The following is a 24,394-nucleotide window of genomic DNA, read 5'->3' as shown; positions in this document are numbered from 1 at the left end:
AGAAGCAAGTGAGGATGACACAGAAATTTAAGAGACTCCAAAAGAAGAGGGTGTCAGGCATCTGATAATGCAGTTGAAGTCATCTGCTGTGGAAAATGCCCAGGTATGGGGAGGCGCCTGTGGCTCAGTGAGCAGGGCGCCGGCCCCATATGCCGAGGGTGGCGGGTTCAAACCCAGCCCCGGCCAAAACTGCAACAAAAAAATAGCCAGGCGTTGTGGCGGGCGCGTGTAGTCCCAGCTGCTCGGGAGGCTGAGGCAAGAGAATCGCCTAAGCCAAGGAGTTGGAGGTTGCTGTGAGCTGTGTGATGCCACGGTACTCTACCGAGGGCAATAAAGTGAAACTCTGTCTCTACAAAAAAAAAAAAAAAAAAAAAAATGCCCAGGTATGCTGAGTAGTGTAGTTAGCGTTGAGTGTTTTCTCCACTTATGTTTGTAGTAAGAAACAGACCATGACTGACTCTTAAACCACGAGAAAACAGTAAATGTATTGATTTTATATGATACAGTATGTATGATTTTACTATGTTTTGACGATATATGATTTTATATAATATTCTCTAATGATATCTGTACAGGGAAGTAGAGTATATGTACCTACAAGTATAGTAAGCCCAATTTCTTATGTTGATCACCTCCATATGTTGACTGTTACAATGCCTTGGGTGATCAGCTTATATAGGTTCTACTATATAGCCAAGAAAATATTAGAAAAGTTACTAAACGTTTTGATAGAAGTAGAAGGAATACATGATAGAAACACCCACTCTAATCTAGGGCCTTCCAAAAGTTTTAAGTAGGCAAAGCCAAAGGAGCCGAGTATTTCAGGCGCCTGGAGGTAAAATAGTAATACAGTTTTACCTTCATGTAAAAACCTGCACACTGAAGAAACTGAAAGAAGCTCAGTACAGTTAGTGTATATATGGTTAACAGTAAAATGACAAGAGGTAACACTAGTGAGTTCGGCAGGGTCTGAGGCAAATGAAGAGTCAAGCTAAAGAGTCTGAACTTAATTTTGCAAGCAATGAGAAGCCTCTGAAAGATCGTCAAGCACAGAAGTAAGTTATTTCTATTTTTATTTGAGAAAAGTCCTATTGATGGCTATGCACACAACAGAAAAGAGACAGGCAAGCCTGAAGAAGCTGTATGAGAAATAATGATTGTCTCATTTAGTTTAATGAAGTCAGGGAGGTAAGGACAGAAATAAGAAATTTATGATATACAAGGATTTAAGAAATGAATTGACAGGACTTAAAAGATTACAGAGCAGTGTTGGGAAGAACATGAGTCCAGTTTGGGATGCTGAATTATAGATATTTGTGAAAAGTAAAAATGAAAATATTCAGCATGCAGATAGGTTCATAAGGTCAAGATTTTAGACAAGAGATCTGTGCTAAAGATGAAGATTTGGGTTTCATGAACTCATAAGGGAAAACTGATGCCTTAGGTATCAATGCAATGTCTCTGGTAGATTGAAAAATGGTAAATATTTACATTTCAAACAGAAAAAAATAGAGAGTCAATCAATTAGGAGAAATTTTTATTCTGAAACCTCTCATTTCAATAGCAAGACTCTACACTTCTATGAGCTCCCAACTTACAATATAACATAAAATAATTACTCTACATACAATTTTTCTCATCTAGGAAGCAAGAAGATTCTACGAGATAAGCTTAGCGATCTGGATGAGTTTTGAAAGATAGCAGAAAGTTTTTATTTCTTAACAACCTAACTTAAATAACTGAGGAAAACAGATCTATTTTTAGAGGATTATTTTCATACTTAAGGGAAAAGTATCCATATGATTTCTCCCTCCCTGCTTCAAAACATAAATGTTGACAACAAGTAGGGATAGAGGAGGAAGCAAAGGGCATAATTTTCTGACAAATCTAATAATACCTTAAAATTTCATGGAGCTCTAACAGGTAACAGAAACACAGAAGAGAGAAGCAACTAAAAAATACATATATACCAGAGAAAAGTAATAGAATAATTTATTTCGAACTTACCTTGCTCCTAAATTTTCAATGGTTATATATTCATCCTTTCTCACAACTTCAAACTGCAAGTAATAGAAAAGGGAATCTTAAAGTTGTTCAGTTTTCAGAATTCTTTAATGTTACTTCTTAGTCTTAACATTTGAAAAACACAATATGAATGAAGCCATAGTAAATACAAAACAAAGTAGAAGTACTAATGTGAATAATAAACAATCCCGATCAAATAACAAATTAGAGTTGACCTTAAAAGGCAGCTCTACTTTACATCACTATAGGATTTTAGTGCCAAATGTGAAATACAAAAGTAGCATACCTAAAGATAAAGAAATAAAAAAAGACACTTCTATTTAGAATTTGGCCTATTTACTTATAAACTGAAGATTCAACAAGATATTTCATTTATCAAAAACCAAAATGGACAAAATCAGAGTACATTTTGTGTAATAGATAGTACACATTATATTCTATAGGTATTTTCCTAAGACAATATTTATAAACTCAAAGAGGTTCCAAAAGTCTAAAATTATCTTTCACATTGGGTGGCACAGAATTAAGTAAATAATTGTTCTTGGTTCATGATACTTCTCTAATTGGTACACTCATGACATGTTTTGTCTTTGTTTCTCGCTTTGTGTTTCTCTCTAGGTTTCTTCATCTTTAAAATTTTCTTGTTTTTAAGGACAACTTTAAACACCATGTTAGATAAATCTTAGCAATGCAAAGGTCAGAGAGCTTAATCGCCATTAAAGAGAATATGGCTAGAATCCTATTATCTTGATTCTCAAATCTGTTTCAAGTAAAAAATGTTATTCCAATGAAAGAAAGCAAGAAAAATGAAAAAAGACACTTACCAAAATTTTAACAATTCCAGGTACATCACACTGCAGCATCCTTACCATGTCACCCGTACATCCTTCCTTCAAACATTTTTTTCCACTAAAACTCTAAAGTTATTAACAGAAAAAATAATAAAAATTGAAAAAAATCACTGATGTGCAAATCCAATTATATTTATAAAGTTAGAAGCAGATGTTGCTAGATAAAAAAAGGAAAGATGTGAATGAACATTGGCGAGTTAGTTGTTAAAAGGTAGTCCATTTCATGTATCAGTGGGTACTTCGTTAAAACCTAAAATGTACTTGCTGCCCAAGGGAAAGCATCTTCAAGTAAAATATGTTAATTTAGTGAACATAAAAAAGATTACTGAAAGATTCTATCAGACATATGGGGATTCCGGAGGAAAGGGAAGAATAAAATATTGAGTGCTTTCTGTACTTTAGGACTTATTACCTCTGGTTAAGTTATTTCATTTTCTTTTTCTTCTATTTCTAAAATTGAGCAATATTAATTGCCGAAACAATCAAGAAAATTATACCACTCAAAAATGAGTAATAATGTTTTATACAATTGTTTTCACTGTTTACAAGTTCACCTGTTTTTTTTTTCCTATTTTATCTATTAACTTTCATAACACCCCTAACAAGTACGTTTATCTTATCCTCACCCTAGAGCTTATAAAAATTAGTCTCAGAGCAGTTATATTATGAGCCCAATTTAAAAAACTAGTAAGTGGCTCAATCTGGACTTGAAGCCAGAAATCTCCCAACTCCATATCCAATGCTCTTTCTACTATACCACAATTGCTTTATGAAGGTTTTCTACTATTTGTACAATGTAAACACTATAGGATCAAACACAGTAAACCTAACTTATGGCAATTCGCTTACTACAGAGTAATTAATACAGAATTGGGCTTTGGACTCCACTCTGAGGTGGCAAAGGACTGAATTTATTACATGCCTAATATAACTAAATATAAATAGAACTATAAATAGTTGCAAGTGTATTTTTGAAGACTATAAAATCAATTCTTGTTCTTTAACTTTAAAATTGCATAATTATCCCTTTTGCATGTTTATTAAACAATTCCAGTCTTTGATTCTATGTCCTTTATGTGCATATATATGCAACAATGGTTCTATTCTTCAAAGTGTAAACTTTTAAAGGGAAGAGAACAAATTGAAAGAAATAACTAAACAAAGCAACTAGTAGAGGAACCACTACAATGAGCTGCTTAATAAATGATGGTAATACATGAAGACTGGTGAAGAGATAAGCATCAGAGAGAACTGGGGAAGAAGAAAGGAGAAAGCAAAAAAAAAAAAAAGAAAAAACAAAAAACAAAAGCAGGAAGTAAAGAGAAGGACGTAAGAGGTGAACGGGAAGAACTAAAGAGGAAGAGGACAAAAAAAAAAGAAAGAATAGAGGAAAGGGTAGAAAAGAAATGTTGCAGTAAAGTTTTAAGAAGGAATCTTATACCTGATCATTGTCACCTGGATATTTTAAATTCTTGAACTTTTTCCAGCAAATTTTATGGAAATAAACACAGCAACTTTTACTGCACATTAACTGAAAAAATCCCTGGGAAACAAATAAAAGTAGTTGTTGATGTAAAATGGTAATTCATGCAGTTATGGAAAATAACACTTTAAAAATTATTCTATAACTAGATGAATTTTACACAACACTCAAAATTTAACAGAGTCAGAGATCATCAAAGAATTTTACAAGTCATTTTCATATCATTAAAGATAGAAAAATTAGGACAGTAAAAAGGGGGCAATAATTCAAACAAATGAATGTAGTATTTTCCAAACACTATGTACAACAAAATACCAGAAACCCAATGAATGACCTTTGTTGAGGAACATGTCCACTTCTCTTCATTTCCCCTTTTACATTTCTCTTTTCCTACAGTTCCAACTCCACACCATTATTTGCTGAATCTCTCTGCTACCAATCAATAGCACTCAGACTTGCTGCCTTGGGACAGATAGCTCCTGAACTACTGGAGGTATAGATTTCCTGTCCTTCCTACTGTGCCCTCCCTGGAAACTACATCCCTGCTACTTTATTTAAACTTTGTTTTGATGACAAAAATCTAAATTGCATGCCCAGTACTTTCTGCTGCTACATGCTGTTCATTTGATTGGAACTCTGAAGACTTCCAGAGAAACCTTAGGACCATATCCATATCACTATGTCACCTTTACCAATGCTCAATGTAGCTGGCCCTGAGCACTAGATCTCACCAAGCTCATTTCCCAATTCTTGTCTTATCTGAACGGATAGGTCTTGGTCTTCGCTTCTCCCCATCTACCCCATTTGCTATACATCATACCTTACAACTGAGATTTCAGTCATCTTATAAAAATGTCTTATAAAAGATTTGCACTGATAGTCATATATTCTCATCCTATCTTATGATTTCACAGTATTATTCTGACAGATCCAAAGACAGCTATCAAAAGTATTCTGATTGCTGAATTTCCTCAAGTAAAGGTCGGTTACATTTTCTTCCTGCCAAGGCCCATAGAGGAGTTAATAATTACTTATTTAGCAACGTAATTCCTGAGGAGTGATAACCTTTCTCCCGGAATTTTCAACCTCTAACATTTCTAATTATAAAGTAAAGCATTTTTTATATCATTTTCATTGTATGACTGATTTTAGGGATAATAGTTATAACTTCATAAGTATGTGAATATTACAAAACTCATAGCAAAATCAATTCATTCTTTTACTGACTCACAGAATATAAGTAGCTCCTGCTTACTGTAAATCTAAGTTCTCAAACAACTTCTCAATTGCTTTCACTGTAATTAGTCTAAATACTTTAAAAAATAATATTTTGATGCATAATAATATAAAACTTTTCATCTAAGTTTAATTTTATAATTACATGTTTAAAAATACTCAGTTAATTGACAGAGTACCTTATAATTGGTGTTTTTTAAAATGTCAGCTTCACAAGATCGTTCACAATCTAGGTAACTACAAATGGTCTGCTTCATGATATTACTTTCAGTTGTCTTGATAAAATTATCAAGAAGGTCCTAGATTTTAAAAAATAAAAAGAATTCTCATGATTTAGTAATAAATTATGACCATAATTCCAATATTTTACCTTAAGTAATATGTCCACATCTTATCCCTTATTGAAGGACTTATTTATAAGTTATATATAACTACACACACACACACACACATATCATTTAAAAAAAATAGTAACAGAACATATTTCCCTTCTTTGAAGTAAACAATGTACATAGTATAGGAAGGCCCTAAATGAGAAATACAGAATTTCCTACTGAATGACATAAACATGGGGAAAGGAGAGAAGTTTAAATTTGAGGCCATACTTCTCTTTGTCATTCTAACCCATAGCACAATACCTGGTGTGTTCCTATCAAGAATTATTGCTTTGATATGTGGGTTATTATGAAAGTTCTGAGATACATAAAAATCAAGAAATGTAAAATGTCCACAGATAGAAACAAAGGGAGCCCTCCCAGCAACACCAATAAGCTGAGTAAGTTGAGACTTGCACAGGTGAATCAGAAAGGATGCTGCCGACTATGTTTCTTAGAAGTGAAATCATGAACTATAACATATTTTGTTTCAAAAATTTCGTAGTGACCCATGTATATACATAAAGAGAGACAAAAGATCACTAGGGTTCAGGGGTGTCCTTGGTAGGACTAGCCCCTAGACCCCACGTTGGCAGTAAAACTACTGTAGTGGTGCAATATGCCATTTATTGCCATAATGGGCAAAAGTACAGTTCAGAAATGTGTTTCCAGTGTTCAGAGTTACAAATCAGAATACAATTTCTTATTTTAAAATGCAGATTGAATGTAAGTGGAATACGTTACCAAGTCTAAGTTAAAAATTAGACGAAGTCCTTAACACTTATCCTTCAGATAATCTTACTGCTAATATACTGAAGGCATGTGACATAATAAATAACCCTCTATAAATTATTTCATGAATATCATTTTATAGATAGAGATGCCCTATACAGAAAGACAAATTGAGAAAATTTCCTAGACAACAGAACAAAAAGACAAACAATAAAAAATATGAAAGAAATAAGATAATTAGAGATTTAATCTAGTATGCAAAACATTTGAACAATGAGTGTTCCAGAAAAAAAAATTAAGAAGAAATCATCAACTATAAGAAAATATACCAGAACAAAAATCACAAATTTAGAAAACTGGGGACACAAAGTCTATTCTTAAAGACTCTCAGAAAAAAATAAAACAAGTCATAAGGCAAAAGGTTAAAAATTAGAATGCCATTAGATTTTTTCAAAAGTTGTATTAAAAGCTAGAAAATCACAGAAAAATACTTGTAGAAAATTAAGAAAATTTATTTGCAATATACAGTTCTATGCCCAGAATTGAAAAAAGTACACAAAGGACAAACTAATTTTAGACTTGAAAGGTCTCAAAAAAAAATTATTCTCAAGCAAGCACTCTTTTATGGGATAATGCCGGAAGAGTTGCACCTCCAAAATAAGGGAACAAACCTAGAAAAAGGAAAAACTTGCATTCTGAAAACAAAGGACTCTATATAAAAGAAAGGTGAAAAAAATGCCAGGATGAGAGTGAAGGGAAACCCTGAGGTCAATTTAACAAAAACTTATAACTACCTGTAGGATGAAGAAAGGTAAGGTGTGGGTGTGTGTATAGGAAGAGAAACAGAGAGAAAGGAGATACAAAAGAGAGCTAAACCCTAAAGAAAAGAAAAAAAAAAAAAGAGAGAGCTAAACCCTCATCTCCTATAGTGAAAAGTCAAAAGATAGCATCTAAAATAAAGTTCTTAAACAGCAGTACATATGTTTTGGAAAATAGGCAAACAGTGAAGAAAAATGCTTAGAAAGCTGGAAGAAGTTGCCCCTAAGAAGCAGATTTGCAATTAGAGATGATGGAGCAGGAATTCTTGTTAAATCTTTTAATATTATTTGACAAAATGTATGTGTCGCTTTATATAAAATAAAAATGTACTAAAAATAGTTGGATGATTATATATTTTAAAAATTCACTGAAGAAGTTTAGATAATAAAAAAAATTTTTAAAGGAGGAGGAAAAAGAATAAAATAACATCCAACAGGGATTATGTTAGATAGTCATTGAAACTTTAATCTTTTCAAAATGTATAAATTACTTTAGCAAGTCAAAGTTAAAAGTCCCATGATTATCTTAATAATCCAAAAGCTGTCATATTCTGATTGACAAGAGAGGTATATTAACGTTTACTATTGCGACTGGGGATTTTTTCATTTCTCCTTTCAGTTCTATCAATTTTTGCCCCATATTTTTTGAGACTATATAATAAGGTATATACAAATTTTGTATTGTTATAATTTCCTGGAGAATTGAATTTTATATTTTCATAAAATGTCTCTCTTTATTTTAAGAAATGCTTTTAGTCTTAAAGCAAACTAACATGTAAGGATAAAGATTTAAAATAAAAGTTTGGGAAAAGATACATCACTTAAACATTAACTAAGAGAAATCTAGTGTAGTAATTTTCATATTAAACAAATTAAAAAGAGACCCCTATGGCTTATCAGATGAGTAAAAAATTACCCAAAAGGTAAAGATACCCAGAATGTATGGGGAAATGAACATTTTCATACTGTCTGAATTTATATTGATACAAACTTTCTGAGAGGAAATATGGAGATATGTAACAACTTTATGAGGGTATGAATGCTGGTTTCACAGTTCCACCTTTAGAAATTTATTCTAATGGAATGATATAAGAAATATGTAAACATCACTTTATAAAAAGTGAAAGACTAGCATATTTAGAATAAAGTAAATGTTCAATAACAGGAAACTGGTTAAGCAAATTACAGCACAGTTACATATGTGTATATCATGGACTACGTAAAAATCACATTATATAATAATCTTATCACTGAGAAATTAAAAATGCTATGTATGTCCAGATTACAAATAAATGTGTATAATATTATGATATTATACACATAATATAATATTATACATAAAAATAAAGGGTATGCAAAAGAAGTTAATTATTACATTTGGCTCTAATCACATGAAGTATTGGACTAAAATGGCTATTAACTTTCCTGGTATTTGAAAATGTAGACACTGCCACCTCAGTTTTCTCCCTTTGTTCAGTCATACTCACATTATGCACTAGGTAATGTAATCAAGGCTATTTCTTAAAAATGCTAATTGCCAATAAAAGAATATGCTTGCTATAGAGTATGACTTAATTGGTTCAAACTTTATCAAAAATGATTCTGATTAGTCACAAATGAAATGTCATTCTGAAACAATTTCTTACTTTAAAAGTTGCAGGTAAATCTTCATCTTCTGCAGGATCTACATCAAACCAGTGGTCATTTATATCTCCAATTTCTAGTAAGCTTTTATGAAATTCTAGCAGTCCTCCATTATATCTGCAAGGTATTTAAAAATAAAGTTAGTTTGAATGGGACTGTGGAACTGAATGGATTACCAACAAGACACCAAGTAACTCATTTTTTTTTTCGTGGTAAGTAGGGTGGTGATAACCTCTGGCATGCTATAGAAATACAAATACTAGGACTCTCACCTGTGGTAGATTGGGATGAAATACAGGTGGAAGGGGAGGCAATAGATTATGTAGTAGCTCAAGCTTGAACAGTATGGGGGCCATGGTAATTAAAGGGACTGTAGAGTTGGATGGCTTTTGTTAACTGTCTTGGAGGCCTTGAAGAAAGAGAATGATAGGCACAGGTCAGCCAACTATTAACTCAGGACACACTGTGAAAGCCAGAAGGCCTCTAATGGCAGTATATCAAGAGACTCTCATCTCCCATAGCCATAAAAACAATCTGTACTGAAAATAAGTCCCAGATTTAATAATAAGGTGGAACAAAGTGCAAATGAGACTGAATGCACGGCCTCATTAAGACTAATACTATAAACTCAGGATACTGAAAGCTAAAAGGCTTCAGTGGTAAGATGTAAGGAACCCTTACCTCCTCTAGACATAGGAAGATTATGTTCAAAATGAAGTCTATGACTTAGTCCTAAGGGTAGAACAACAGCAAGGGAGACAAAAAGCACAGCCTCAACAAAACTACTATGCTAAAATCAGGGCTTTAATAGGGAAAGAGTAGGCTCTGAGATCTGACATGGGAATATTTAGGTGAATATTTCAATTCCCCTTAAGCCGTTTAGCCGTCAAAGACTTCTTCCTTGCTATAGGAGAACAGCCTCCCTTGACTTAGAGATCACACAAAAATATTATCTGAGATGGATGTCTCAAAATATGACGCCCTTTCACCTCAAGATCCTCCCCTACCTCTCCACTCACTGCCTTCATACCAAAAAATTTAGGATCAGGTTAAAAGATCAGGTGGGCAAACAGAATCACTGTCCAGGAAAAAAATGCTTATTCACCATAAGAATTACACAATCTGATTAGCATGTATTGGCAGGGACATGAGTGGACGTAGACCTTAAGAGTGCTGAAAACGAGAGTAAATATTAATACAAGGGTGGACAAGGAAGTGTATATTGACATGGGACAACTCTTTAGTAATTAAAAATTTACTTTCTTAGCAAAAACATCTGAAGCCAGACCTAACATAAGATCATTAATTAAATTATTTTCAAAAGACGTTCAAAGCACAGTAAGCATATTCTTTTTTTTCTACTCTTCTTTTAATCAACGTAATTTAAGTGTGCCACTAAAGTTTTATAATAGGTTCAAGTGCGCTGTGAGATAAAAAGAAAAAAAAATGGTAGAAATACAATGGGCTGTAGTAAGTGAGGTAGAAATGCTGAAATTTTCTTGGTAGAGTATTAAAAGAATCAGAAGGCTCAGGAAGGTGAGAATGGTAAGAATGGACTTACTATATAAAAAGGCAGAACCCATCACTAGACAATATTCCTAGAAAGCTCACAGGACACTCCATTCATGCAGTAAGAAATACAGACTAAGAAGGGTACCAAGTCTTTAACAAGCTCAGTGGTGGTTGTCCTCCATAGTCCAGGGATGAAAGTAATAATGCTGCTATACAACTGGGCTTTCTAGGGGAAAACTGATTTCCTACAGTGCCATCAGTAAAGAGAATAAAAAGGAGTTTTCATATCTGAAGGACAGCAGTATATATGCTCTGTCCTATCTCAGGCTATATTAAATCTCTTACTTTGTCACAACTATAGACTAAGGGATTTTGATCATCTTGCAATTCTGCAAAGCATTACACTAACCCACTACATTGATGGCATCTTGCCAATCAGACCTAGTATGAAGGCTTGTAGATACCCTAGTTAAAAACAGTATTGCCAGAAGATAGGAGGGAAAATATACAATTAGGGAACTACTACATAGGTGATACTTTTGAGGATCCGACAGATTGGCCCTGAGGTAATCCTTCCTAAGTTTGCCCAAGTAAAATTTTCCTAATTCATCCTTCAGATCCCAACTAAACACTATTTCTTCAGGGAGATTTCTGATTCCCAGAACCAGATGCAAGCTCTAGAAAAGGTTTTGACTATTTACTCTATTTTCTTTCATAAATCTTTATCGTATTTCATAATTATTTCATGATTGATTATTTGATTACAGTATTTAAGCTTCACTATATTGTCAGTTACCTGAAGACAAGAACTGTCTTTTTTGTAAACCATGTTAGGTTTTGTATCCCCAACAACTAATAGTCTCTGGAATACAACAGATGATCAATAAATGAAGTGAATAAATTATGCTACCAATGGTAAAGCATCTCCAGATAGGAAGTAGACAGATAATCCATATAATCTCCTCTGTACAATTTCACTTTCTTAAAATACTATGTAGTACCCAATACTCCCTGATCTCAGCATTTGGACCCTTTCAACTCTTCATGAGCTCATTTATATCTTAACAAACTATTCCAAGTCAGTAATGATAATATTAATAACTACAACCATCATTTCTTTATTAAGTATAGTATTTTTGTGTCCTGGGTACTGTGTTAATTACCTACAACATTCTTGTGGGGTAAACACTATTATGAGTTCCATTTTAGAGAGAAGAAAAAAAACACAAGGCCTAACAACATTAAGTTTCCTAGAGTAAGTGGTAGAAAATGCATCTGAATCCTGGTCTGTCAGACTCCAAAGCCTATGTTCTCAATGGCAGTGCTAGACTGCCTCTATTGCCACTGCCTGTTAAGTTTGATACTCAATATTCTCGAATACATTAAAGAAATTATTATCTATAGAAATGGATAAAGAAAAAAAACAACAAACTAGCAGAGCACAAATGTCATGATCCCTGGTATACTATGCACACTTAATTCCCATTTCACAATGCTAAAAGTTGACAAGATCTACCCATTAATTAAAATCCTTACCTCTTCTGAGCACATCGAAGTAAGCCACGTCCAAAATAAACTAAACACATAAAGTTTTCACAAATTTCATTTTCTTGAATCACCATCTTCATCACCAGAAATTTATTCTCAGCTTCTGTGTAATCCTGTAGTAACATAAAACTAGGTTTGGCTCATGTGAAAACCATTTTTTTTCTGTTACGGTAGACAATTATTTCCCAAACTGGAAACATTAGAGCACCTTTAAAAAGAATTCAGTCATTTGGTCATTTATTCACATCTTTAATTCTATCATGTCTATATATAATCATAAAGATAATGTAATATACTCAGGGTTTAAAATATTCACTACAAACAAATTTAAGATCTTATTTAATCGAATTTTCAAAGTTAAATTTAAAACAATTTTTAATCTAATACTGATGTATTATTACCCTCCAAAGGGCTTTTCTGGTGACTATTAAAACACGATTTTTATCAATCTTCACAATTCTTCGTAATTTTTCAAATAGGAATTAAACAACTACTTGACCATAAATACAGTCTCTTTGGGGGAAGTGCCATTTTGATAAGCAATATAGGTTTGCAAGTAAAGATCAAGACTAATTCTAACAGAAGTTTCAGTTCTAATTAATAATACAGGCATAAAGGCCTCAATCTCTCTGGAAACAAAAAGTCAGAAAAATGCTGTATGGCCTTACTTTAAAATATACTCCAGTATATAAACATAAGATAACTAGTATTACATGAAATTATTTAAAATAGAAATGTTTTCAGTTTGGGTGCTTATAAATTATACTTCACCTTATTAATTAGAAAGTCATATTTATATACTTAATTTATAATGCCAAATAAAGATATAGATTTGGGAAGAAGAAAGTAGAAAATAGATCAAGACTGCAAAGAAAATTTAAGAAGTCATTAAAAATCAGAGAAAGAAAATTGATAAATTTGAAAGAACCATTAGAAATTATTTCCAACTCTCAAATTTTTACTTATTTGCATTTTGTTAATAGCAAAGAATTTGAGGTAAAACTCATACTTTACAAAAGAGGTTAAGATTAATTAAGCTACACTAGAAAATGAATTTTTTAAAACTTTATAAGTAAAAGAATCTAAGTAATTTCCTACTTTACATAAATGGCAAGCATTTAAAAGATAAAGTTAAAATAACTGAAGTTAAAAGCTAATTTTAACAGTTTCCTGTAACAGTATGTTTAGTTCCACAATATAATCTTTTATGTAATTACTGTAAACTATAAACATACAATAAAAAAGTCCCTGAATAGTTTCAATTTGTAGAGAATTTTTAGAAATCAACATTTTAATATGCTAAAATGAAGTCGGTATATATAAAAAGACTTCTAAGGACTAAACAGTACATGCTACATACATACCTCTTTCTTTCCTCTTTCAGTAAGAGCTACCCCATATAAGAACAGTAATGTCAGATAATAACCAACATTAATCTGGTGTGCCTAAAAAGAAAAACAATGTTAATTGCTTATTTAGACTAAGCTACTTTCCAGCATCACAGGTTTAATAAATATCCTAGACTTATTGAATAATTATTAAAAATAGTAAATTATTATATTAATAATCTAATAACAATTAATTTTGATTTTATACTATATAGCCTAGATATGTAAGAGGATGTATTTTAAATGTGTTCAATAATGACCAAGGAGTAACAAAGAGAATAATCAATAATCTCAAAATAACTTAGAATTTGATTTTTAAAAATTTAAAAATACTTAAAAATAAATTAAAAAAATAAAGTCAATATTATAAACATTTGTTACACTGTACCTTTCAAAAAATTCTCATTTCCTCTCTCTCTCCTATTATATATACTATTTTAGGTATCAAGAACACTTTAGGTAATAATATAAAGAACACCAATGTATCTAACATCCACCTTAAAAACTACAATTTCTTAATCAAAATCCTTTACTCTCCCACCATAGGTTTTGTTATAATAATATAAACATACAGCATACCACTTCTTCAATTAAAAGTTAAAATGCATGGATATTTCCCTCATTTAAAAATAGTCTATGCGAAATTACTGAGATAGACATAGATTAGGTATTAGAGAAGGTGCAGAGGGAAAGGGGTAGGAGTGATCACAAGCATGGCATAGGAGAGATATTTGTGATCATGAAAGGAGGAATTATGCCCCAACAAGAGTAGCTCTGCAGGAAATATTCAGACCAATTCTTCACACTGACCATCAAAATTGGTCACTACCAAAGTAAAGACACCCAGAAACTAAAGGACAAGCCTAGCTTCCACAATGGTGCAAGTGATAAAACTAAGCAATGGGCCTCCACAAAATAAGCCAAACAGAACTCCACCATACTTATCAATTTTCTCAATAAAGTTCTAGCTAATGCAATCAGGCAAGAGAAGTATATCAAGAGTATTCAAATGGGGGACAGATAGGTCAAATTCTCCCTCTTTGCTGATGATAATAATCTCATACTTAGAAAACCTCAGGGACTCAACCACAAGGCTCCTGGAAGTGATCAAGGAATACAGTAACCTATCGAGATACAAAATCCATGTCCACAAATCAGTAGCCTTCATATATTCCAGTAAAAGTAAAGCTAAGGACAAAATACCTTTCACAATAGCTTAAAAGAAAATGAAACACCTGCAAATATACCTAACAAAGGACATGAAGGATCTTTACAGAGAGTACTACTGAAACCCTGAGAAAAGAAATAGCAGAAGACATTAACAAGTGGCTGGAAAGAATCAACATTGTTAAATAGTTCGTACTACCCAAAGTGATCTACAGATATATGCAATCCCCATCAAAATAGCAACATCATACTTTGAAGAACTTGAAAAAATAGTACTTCATTTCATATGTAACCCAAATAGCCAATGCAATTCTAAGAAACAAAACCAAATCTGGAGGAATCACATTACGAGACTTCAGGTTATACTACAAGTCTATGGTGCTCAAAACAGCATGGTACTGGCACAAAAATAGAGATTTATATCTATAGAACACAGAACTTAGAAATAAAACCAGAGGGAGGAGACAAGATGGCTAACTAAAGCCAGATTTCCACAGAGGCTCCCGTCCAGTATGAGAGTTAAAGGACAAAAATTCAGCAAGTAACCTGGTGGATTTGAGCTGCACTAAGAGAGAAGGTTGAAGAATGCACATCAACCCCGCTGAGGCGAGCTGCGACCACAAGGATACAAACAAAAGGTACAAAATCCATCACCAAGCGGACGGCAGTCCCCTCCCCCATAAGAACAGCACAGAGTGCCACACAAACAACCGGGCAGAGTTCAAAGGTCCTCCCACTACACTCCACAGGAGAGACCCTTTAAAAACTGGACCAACCTCCTCTACTAGGGTGCCATGGCGTCCTCCTGCCAGGCATAAAACTATATAAACTGTATATAGTCTCCACCTGGAATTCTGAGCTCCCAGGACTCCCCTTCACTCACATTGAGGTCTGGAGGCCAGTCCCGGTCGGCGGACAGGGGACCACACAGGAGTGGCACTTCCCTGAGGCACAGTGCGACAGCCGTCTTTTGGTGACAATAAGGCCAGGCATAAAACTGTGTAAAGCTGTGTGTGTTCTCTGCCCGCAACCCCAGGCTCCCAGCGCTCCCCACGCTCCCCTCTGCTCTCATTCCAAGGTCTGGGGGCCTGTCCCCCAGGGGTCCAAACTCTTGGGTGATTGCTCAAGGGGTGTAGACAGTGCTGGGCTGCAGCTGGTCAGAGCAGACTCTGGGGTACGGGAGTGGAGAGAGGACGGTTGACCGGAAGGGAGCTACACCAGAGCAGTGGTTGCCTGAGCCATAAAACAGCAGCACTCTTTTGCTAGCAATACAGCTCACTACCGAATATTCTGAAGCCACACCCCCTCTCTCCCTGGGCAACCAGAGACTCTGAGATTCAGATTTGCCTGAGGCAACACCAATTTGCAAACCAGGAAAAATCCCAGGGCGGGGCTGACCTAGAGGTCAGCTTTACTAAACCTAAGACGCACCTGGCCCTCAGGGAATCGTCAGCCTATAGACAATACAAGAGTAAAGACAAGCTGATTTGGAACTCAATTCAGCTTCTCTTCTGCAAGGGAACTGCAGAGTTGTTCTGTTCTGTTCTGTCAGTAACGTTAATCAGGGGCGAGACTGGACCTGAGTGAAAACCCCCCAACCTTCATCAAGCGCCCGAGGTTGTCAGGCCTCACCTCCTCCTGCTACAAAGAAGCACAGCGCAGCGGCCTGGCAGACTTCCTTGTGATTCAGGTAGGTGCAAACTTCTGGAGTACTGATTCACTACAGGCAACTGGGTCAGCCAACTGCAGGGCTATCAGTGACTGGGTGTGACAGTGGAACAAGGTGGAGAAGGAGGCAGCAACCTTCCCAGACTGATCTGTTGGCTGGGTGGCTCCTCCTGACTCCACGCGGCACTGGAGCAAGCCACACCATAGTAGTCACCAGACCCCTGTGATCCAGTGACTTCCCACAGACTTCTTAAACTCTCTCACCCAAGACAGGTACAGACTGAGATAATTGATTTGGACTTTTTGAACTGAAACAATTGCCTGAGAACAAATCAGGTGGTGCCCTGGGTACACTGTGGTAGGAGGTTTGATTTTTCTTTTCCAATTGTTTGCCAGTGGGGGGTGGGGTGACTGAATTGCTGATATTTCTCCACAGCTGAGACTTCAATCCAGAGTATCTGTTTCACTACGGTGGAACAGAACCAGTTGAAAACAAGACAGAACCACTTAGCCCTACCACACCAGACAGGGCCCCAGTTTCTCAGGCCACAACACTGTACAGGCCTTCGACAAAGCCCCAGGGGAAAAAATCAAAGGGAGTAAAGGGGCGCAATCAGCGGAAAAGCTCTGGTAACATGAATAACCAGAATAGATCAACCCCCCCAAGGAAAGATATGGCAGATGTAATTGAAGATCCTATTCATAAACAACTGGCTGAGATGTCAGAAATCGAATTCAGAATTTGGATTGCAGACAAGATTAACAAAGTGGAATTAGGAATTCGAGGAGAAATTCAAAAGTTGTCTCAAGAATTTAATGAATTTAAAGACAAAACCACCAAAGACTTAGACACACTGAAGCAAGAATTTGCAGCCCTCAAAGATATGAAAAATACAGTAGAAATCCCTCAGCAACAGAATGGAGCAAGCAGAACAAAGGATTTCTGACATTGAAGATAAAGCCTTTGAACGCTCCCAAACTCTCAAAGAGGAAGAGAAATGGAGAGCAAAAACGGATCAATCTCTCCGAAAGCTCTGGGATAATTCGAAGAAGGCAAATATCTGAATCATTGGAGTTCCAGAAACAGACAAAGTGGCCTCGCTGGGCACAGAGGCCCTTCTGCATGAAATTATGAAAGAGAATTTTCCAGACATGCCTAGAGACTCTGAAATTCAGATAGCGGACAGCTTTAGAACCCCAGCACGACTCAACCCCAATAAGACATCCCCAAGGCATATCATAATTAACTTCACTAAAGTTAATATGAAGGGGAAAATCCTCAAAGCTGCCAGGAGAAAGAAAACCATTACCTTCAAAGGGAAGAATATTAGAATGACTGCAGATCTCTCTGCTGAAACTTTTCAAGCCAAAAGAGGGTGGTCACCAACTTTTAATCTCCTAAAGCAAAATAACTTTCAACCCCAGATCTTGTATCCAGCTAAACTGAGTTTCATTTATGATGGAGAAATTAAATACTTTAATGACATTCATATGTTGAAGAAATTTGCCATAACCAAACCAGCTCTTCAGGATATTCTCAGACCTATCCTCCATAATGACCAACCCAATCCTATACCACAAAAGTAAACTCACTCAGAAACTTCGGATCAAACTCCAATTTCCACACTGGCAAAAGGATTAAAAATGACCACTGGACTTCTGAAAAACTCGATACCCAAAACATCACCAGACTTATCAATATTCCCCATTAATGTGAACGGCTTACTCTGTCCTCTAAAGAGGCACAGGTTAGCTGACTGGATACAAAACTCGGGCCAGATTTGTTGCATACAAGAGTCACATCTTAACTTAAAAGACAAATACAGACTCAGGGTGAAAGGATGGTCATCCATATTTCAGGCAAATGGTAATCACAAAAAAGCAGGTGTTGCAATTTTATTTGCAGATACAATAGGCTTTAAACCAACAAAAGTAAGGAAGGACAAGAATGGTCACTTCATATTTGTTAAGGGTAATACTCAATATGATGAGATCTCAATTATTAATATCTATGCACCCAACCAGAATGCACCTCAATTTGTAAGAGAAACTCTAACAGACATGAGCAACTTGATTTCCTCCAGCTCCATAACAGTCAGAGATTTCAACACTCCTTTGGCAGTGTTGGATCGATCCTCCAACAAGAAGCTGAGCAAAGAAATCTTAGATTTAAACCTAACCATCCAACATTTGTATTTAGCAAACATCTACAGAACATTTCATCCCAATAAAACTGAATACACATGCTTCTCATCAGCCCATGGAACTTACTCCAACATCAACCACATCTTAGGTCACAAGTCTAACTAACCTCAGTAAATTTAAAGGAATAGCAATTATTCCATGCATCTTCTCGGACCACCATGGAATAAAACTTGAGCTGAGTAACAACAGGAATCTGCATACTCATACAAAAACATGGAAGTTAAATAACCTTATGCCGAATGATAGCTGGGTCAGAGATAAGATTAAGAAAGAAATCGCCAATTTTTTGGAACAAAACAACAATGAAGACACGAACTATCAGAACCTCTGGGACACCGCAAAGGCAGTTCTAGGAGGGAAATTTATAGTACTGCAAGCCTTCCTCAAGAGAACGGAAAGAGAGGAAGTTAACAACTTAATGGGACATCTCAAGCAACTGGAAAAGGAAAAACATTCAACCCCAAACCCAGTAGAAGAAAAGAAATAACCAAAATTAGAGCAGAATTAAATGAAATTGAAAACAAAAGAATAATACAACAGATCAATAAATCAAAAAGCTGATTTTTCCAAAAGGTCAATAAAATAGATAAACCTTTGGCAAACCTAGTCAGGAAAAAAAGAGTAAAATCTCTAATCTCATCAATCAGAAACAACAAAGACGAAATAACAACAGACTCCTCAGAAATCCAAAAAATCCTTAATGAATATTACAAGAAACTGTATTCTCAGAAATATGAAAATCTGAAGGAAATTGACTGATACTTGCAAGCATGTCACCTTCCAAGAATTAGCCAGAATCAAGTGGAAATGTTGAACAGGCCCATATCAAGTTCGGAAATAGCATCAACCATACAAAACCTCCCTAAAAAGAAAAGCCCGGGACCAGATGGTTTCACGTCAGAATTCCACCAAACTTTTAAAGAGGAATTAGTACCTATATTACTCAACCTGTTCCAAAAGGTAGAAAAAGAAGGAAGACTACCTAACACGTTCTATGAAGCAAACATCACCCTGATCCCCAAACCAGGAAAAGACCTAACAAGAAAAGAAAATTATAGACCGATATCACTAATGAATATAGATGCAAAAATATTCAACAAGATCCTAACAAACAGAATCCAGCAACACATCAAACAAATTATACATCATGACCAAGTCGGTTTTATCCCAGGGTCTCAAGGCTGGTTCAATATACATAAATCTATAAATGTAACCCAGCACATAAACAAATTAAAAAACAAAGACCATATGATTCTCTCAATTGATGCAGAAAAAGCTTTTGATAATATCCAGCATCCCTTCATGATCAGAACACTTAAGAAAATTGGTATAGAAGGGACATTTCTTAAACTGATAGAGGTCATCTTTAGCAAACCCACAGCCAATATCATACTGAATGGAGTTAAACTGGAATCATTTCCACTCAGATCAGGAACCAGACAAGGCTGCCCATTGTCTCTATTGCTTTTTAACATTGTAATGGAAGTTTTAGCCACTGCAATTAGGGAAGAAAAGGCGATGAAGGGTATCCATATAGGGTCAGAAGAGATCAAACTTTCGCTCTTCGCAGGTGATATGATAGTATATCTGGAAAACACTAGGGACTCTACTACAAAACTCTTAGAAGTGATCAAGGAATACAGCAGTGTCTCAGGTTACAAAATCAACATTCATAAATTGGTAGCCTTTATATATACCAACAATAGTCAAGTTGAAAAAACAGTTAAGGACTCTATCCCATTCACAGTAGTGTCAAAGAAGATGAAATATTTGGGAATTTATCTAACAAAGGACGTGAAAGATCTTTATAAAGAGAACTATGGAACTTTAAGAAAAGAAATACCTGAAAATATTAACAAATGGAAAAACATACCATGCTCATGGCTGGGAAGAATCAACATTGTTAAAATGTCCATACTACCCAAGCAATATATAATTTCAATGCAATCCCTATTAAAGCTCCACTGTCATACTTTAAAGATCTTGAAAAAACAATACTTCATTTTATATGGAATCAGAAAAAACCTCGAATAGCCAAGACATTACTCAGAAATAAAAACAAAGCAAGAGGAATTACGCTACCAGACCTCAGACTATATTACAAATTGATAGTGATCAAAACAGCATGGTATTGGCACAAAAACAGAGAAGTAGATGTCTGGAACAGAATAGAGAACCACAAGATGAATCCAGCTACTTACCCTTATTTAATCTTTGAAAAGCCAATTAAAAACATTAAGTGGGGAAAGGATTCTCTATTTAACAAATGGTGCTGGGTGAACTGGCTGGCAACCTGTAGAAGACTGAAACTGGACCCACACCTTTCACCATTAACTAAGATAGACTCTCACTGGATCAAAGATTTAAACTTAAGACATGAAACTATAAAAATACTAGAGGAGAGTGCAGGGAAAACTCTTGAAGAAATCGGTCTGGGCGAGTATTTTATGAGGAGGACCCCCCAGGCAATTGAAGCAGCTTCAAAAATACACTACTGGGACTTGATCAAACTAAAAAGCTTCTGCACAGCCAAGAACATAGTAAGTAAAGCAAGCAAACAGCCCTGAGAATGGGAGAAGATATTTGCAGGTTATGTCTCTGACAAAAGTTTAATAACCAGAATCCACAGAGAACTCAAACGTATTAGCAAGAATAGAACAAGGGATCCCATCGCAGGCTGGGCAAGAGATTTGAAGAGAAACTTCTCTGAAGAAGACAGGCGCACGGCCTTCAGACATATGAAAAAATGCTCATCATCTTTAATCATCAGAGAAATGCAAATCAAAACTACTTTGAGATGCCATCTAACTCCAGTGAGACTAGCCTATATCACCAAAATCCCAAGACCTGAGATGTTGGCACGGATGTGGAGAAAAGGGAACACTTTTGCACTGCTGGTGGGAATGCAAATTAATACATTCCTTTTGGAAAGAGATATGGAGAACACTTAAGAGATATAAAAATAGATCTGCCATTCAATCCTGTAATCCCTCTACTGGGCATATACCCAGAAGACCAAAAATCACAACATAACAAAGATATTTGTACCAGAATGTTTATTGCAGCCCAATTCATAATTGCTAAGTCATGGAAGAAGCCCAAGTACCCATCAATCCACGAATGGATTAATAAATTGTGGTATATGTACACCATGGAATATTATGCAGCCTTAAAGATAGCTGGAGACTTTACCTCTTTCATGTTTACATGGATGGAGCTAGAACATATTCTTCTTAGTAAAGTGTCTCAAGAATGGAAGAAAAAGTACCCAATGTACTCAGCCCTACTATGAAACTAATTTAGAGTTTTCACATGAAAGCTATAACCCAGTTACAACCTAAGAATAGGGGGAAGGGGGAAAGGGAGGGGAGGGAGGGGGGAGGGGGGTAGAGGGAAGGGGATTGGTGGGATTACACCAGCGATGCATCTTACAAGGGTATATGTGAAACTTGGTAAACGGTCTGTGAAGCTAGTGAATGATGCCCCATGATTATATCAATGTACACAGCTATGATTTAAAAAAAAAAAGAAATGAAACCAGCTATGTATCACCATCTGATCTTCAATAAACCAAATAAAAGTATAAACTGGGGGAAAGAATCCCTATTTAATAAATGGTGCTGGGGAAAACTGGTTAACCACATGTAGAAGACTGAAACTGTACCCACACAACTTACCACTTACAAAAATTGACTCTTGCTGGATAAAAGATTTAAATTTAAGATACAAAACAATAAAAATTCTAGAAGAAAATGTGGGGAAACCTCTTAACAACACTGGCCTAGGAAAAGATTATAGCAACACCAAAAATAAATAAACGGGATATAATCAAACTAAGCAATTGCAGCAACATCAAAAATAAATGAATGAGACATGATCAAACGAAAAAGCCTCCGCACAGCCAAGGGTACAACAATTACAGCAAATAAACTTCAGAATGGGAAAAGATACTTGCATGCTATATAAATCTAACAAAGACTAATATAACTAGAATCTACAAAGAACTCAAATTACTCAACAAGAAAAGAACAATCCCGTTTATAAGTAGACAAGATCTATGAACAGAACTTTCTCTGAAGGAGACAAATGGCCAAGAAACACGTAAAAAATGCTCATCATTCCTAATCATCAGAGAAATGCAAATCAAAACCACCCTGGGATATCACCCACCACCAGTGAGAACAGCCCACAACATAAGTCACAAAGCTGCAGATGCTGCCATGGATGTGGACAGGAGGAAACACTTTTATATTGCTGGTGGGATTACAAACTAATACAACCTCTATGGAAAGAAGTATGGAGAATCCTCAAAGACCTGAAACTAAACCTTTCATTTGATCCTGCAATCCCATTACTACATATCTACCCAGAAGGAAAAAAAATCACTTTGCCATAAGGACATCTGCACTAGAATGTTCATCACAGCACAATTCACGATCACCAAGATATGGAATCAACCCAAGTGCCCATCAGCTCATTAGTGGATTAATAAACTGCAGTATATATACACCATGGAATACTATGTAACCATAAAAAAAAAATGGAGACTTCACTTCTTTTGTATTTACCTGATGGAGTTGAAGCACATTCTTCTTAGTAAAGTATCACAAGAATGGAGAAGCAAGTATACAATGTATGCAATATTAACATGAAACCAATAGGTAAATAACTACACCCCAACATGAGAGAAAAACAAATTCATGTGTGTATGTGTGTGTGTGGGGGAGGATTGGTAAACTCTCACCCAATAGGCACAATTAAGGGGTATAAAGCACACATCCTGGGTGAAGGGCTCAACCACAACTTGAACTTGACTTGAATAAAAATTTTAAAAAAAGATAATTCTTGGGGGAAACTGTGTGAAGAGTATATCAAGATTTCTATACACTTTTGTATGGTACAGCTGTAACTTCTGTCAATCTATAATTACCTCAAAATAAAAAGTTAAAAATATTGTCTATAGATAAAAATGTTGTCTATGGAGAAAAATATCATCCATTCCATTTGTGATGGTTAATTTTATGTGTCAACTTGACTATCCCTGAGGTACCAGATTAAACACTGTTTCTGAGTGTCTGTCTGTGAAGCTGTTTCCAGATGAGATCAGCCTTTGAATAGGTAGACTTAGTACAGATTTCCCTCCCCAGTGTGGGTGGACCTGAATAGAACAAAAGGCAGATGAAGGAAGAATTCACCCCTCTCTGTTTCCTGCCAGCCTGCTTGAGCTGGTACATCTCATCTCAGCTTCTTCTGCCCTCAGATTGAGGTTTATACAAATGACTTCCCTAGTTCCTAGGCCCTCAGAATTGGACTTAATTATACCACCAGCTGTCCTGGGTCACCAGCCTTTCTGGATCTTCTGCTTGAGATAGATGATCATGGAATTTCTCAGCCTCCATAATCACATGAGCCAATCTGTCATCGTAAATCACACACACACACACACACACCCACACACACACACGCTATATATATCCTTTTAATAAATCATATATGTGTATATATGTGTGTGTGTGTGTTTTTATATATGTGTGAGTGTGTATGTATTTCTAACTGTATCCTCACCTAGCATGCATCTTAGGACCAACAGTTTACAATTATGAGATAACTGACAGGGGTTAGAATTTCACCTTCAAACTTGTATCAGTGGAGATATACATGTGTGTTTGTTCTCAAGTGACCAGTAGACTAAGTGGATACCAGTGGAAATACATGTGTGTATTTTTTCTCAATGGACTAAGTG

General features: G+C 35.5%; 1 protein-coding gene across 4 annotated transcripts in view; it reads right to left on the bottom strand.

Annotated features, from left to right (window-relative positions):
- The window catches only part of DZIP3 (DAZ interacting zinc finger protein 3), a 109,395-nt gene that overhangs the window by 55,915 nt on the left and 29,086 nt on the right, over positions 1–24,394 (bottom strand). For all 4 annotated transcript variants that reach the window (XR_008374922.1, XM_053565215.1, XM_053565216.1 and 1 more), the window contains exons 6-12: positions 13,588–13,668; positions 12,212–12,336; positions 9,166–9,280; positions 5,775–5,894; positions 4,318–4,419; positions 2,850–2,942; positions 2,008–2,060 (exon numbers count right to left, since the gene is read on the bottom strand). Coding sequence is in view for 3 of the 4 variants with exons in the window: in XM_053565215.1 (XP_053421190.1) it covers positions 2,008–2,060; positions 2,850–2,942; positions 4,318–4,419; positions 5,775–5,894; positions 9,166–9,280; positions 12,212–12,336; positions 13,588–13,668 (689 nt within the window). In the remaining variant the exon portion in view is untranslated. The remainder of the gene's footprint in view (positions 1–2,007; positions 2,061–2,849; positions 2,943–4,317; positions 4,420–5,774; positions 5,895–9,165; positions 9,281–12,211; positions 12,337–13,587; positions 13,669–24,394) is intronic.

This window comes from Nycticebus coucang, chromosome 16 (assembly GCF_027406575.1).
Source record: "Nycticebus coucang isolate mNycCou1 chromosome 16, mNycCou1.pri, whole genome shotgun sequence".
Lineage (NCBI taxonomy): Eukaryota > Metazoa > Chordata > Mammalia > Primates > Lorisidae > Nycticebus > Nycticebus coucang.
Note: the sequence above shows the minus strand (reverse complement) of the source record. Positions and strands in the feature narration are given on the sequence as shown.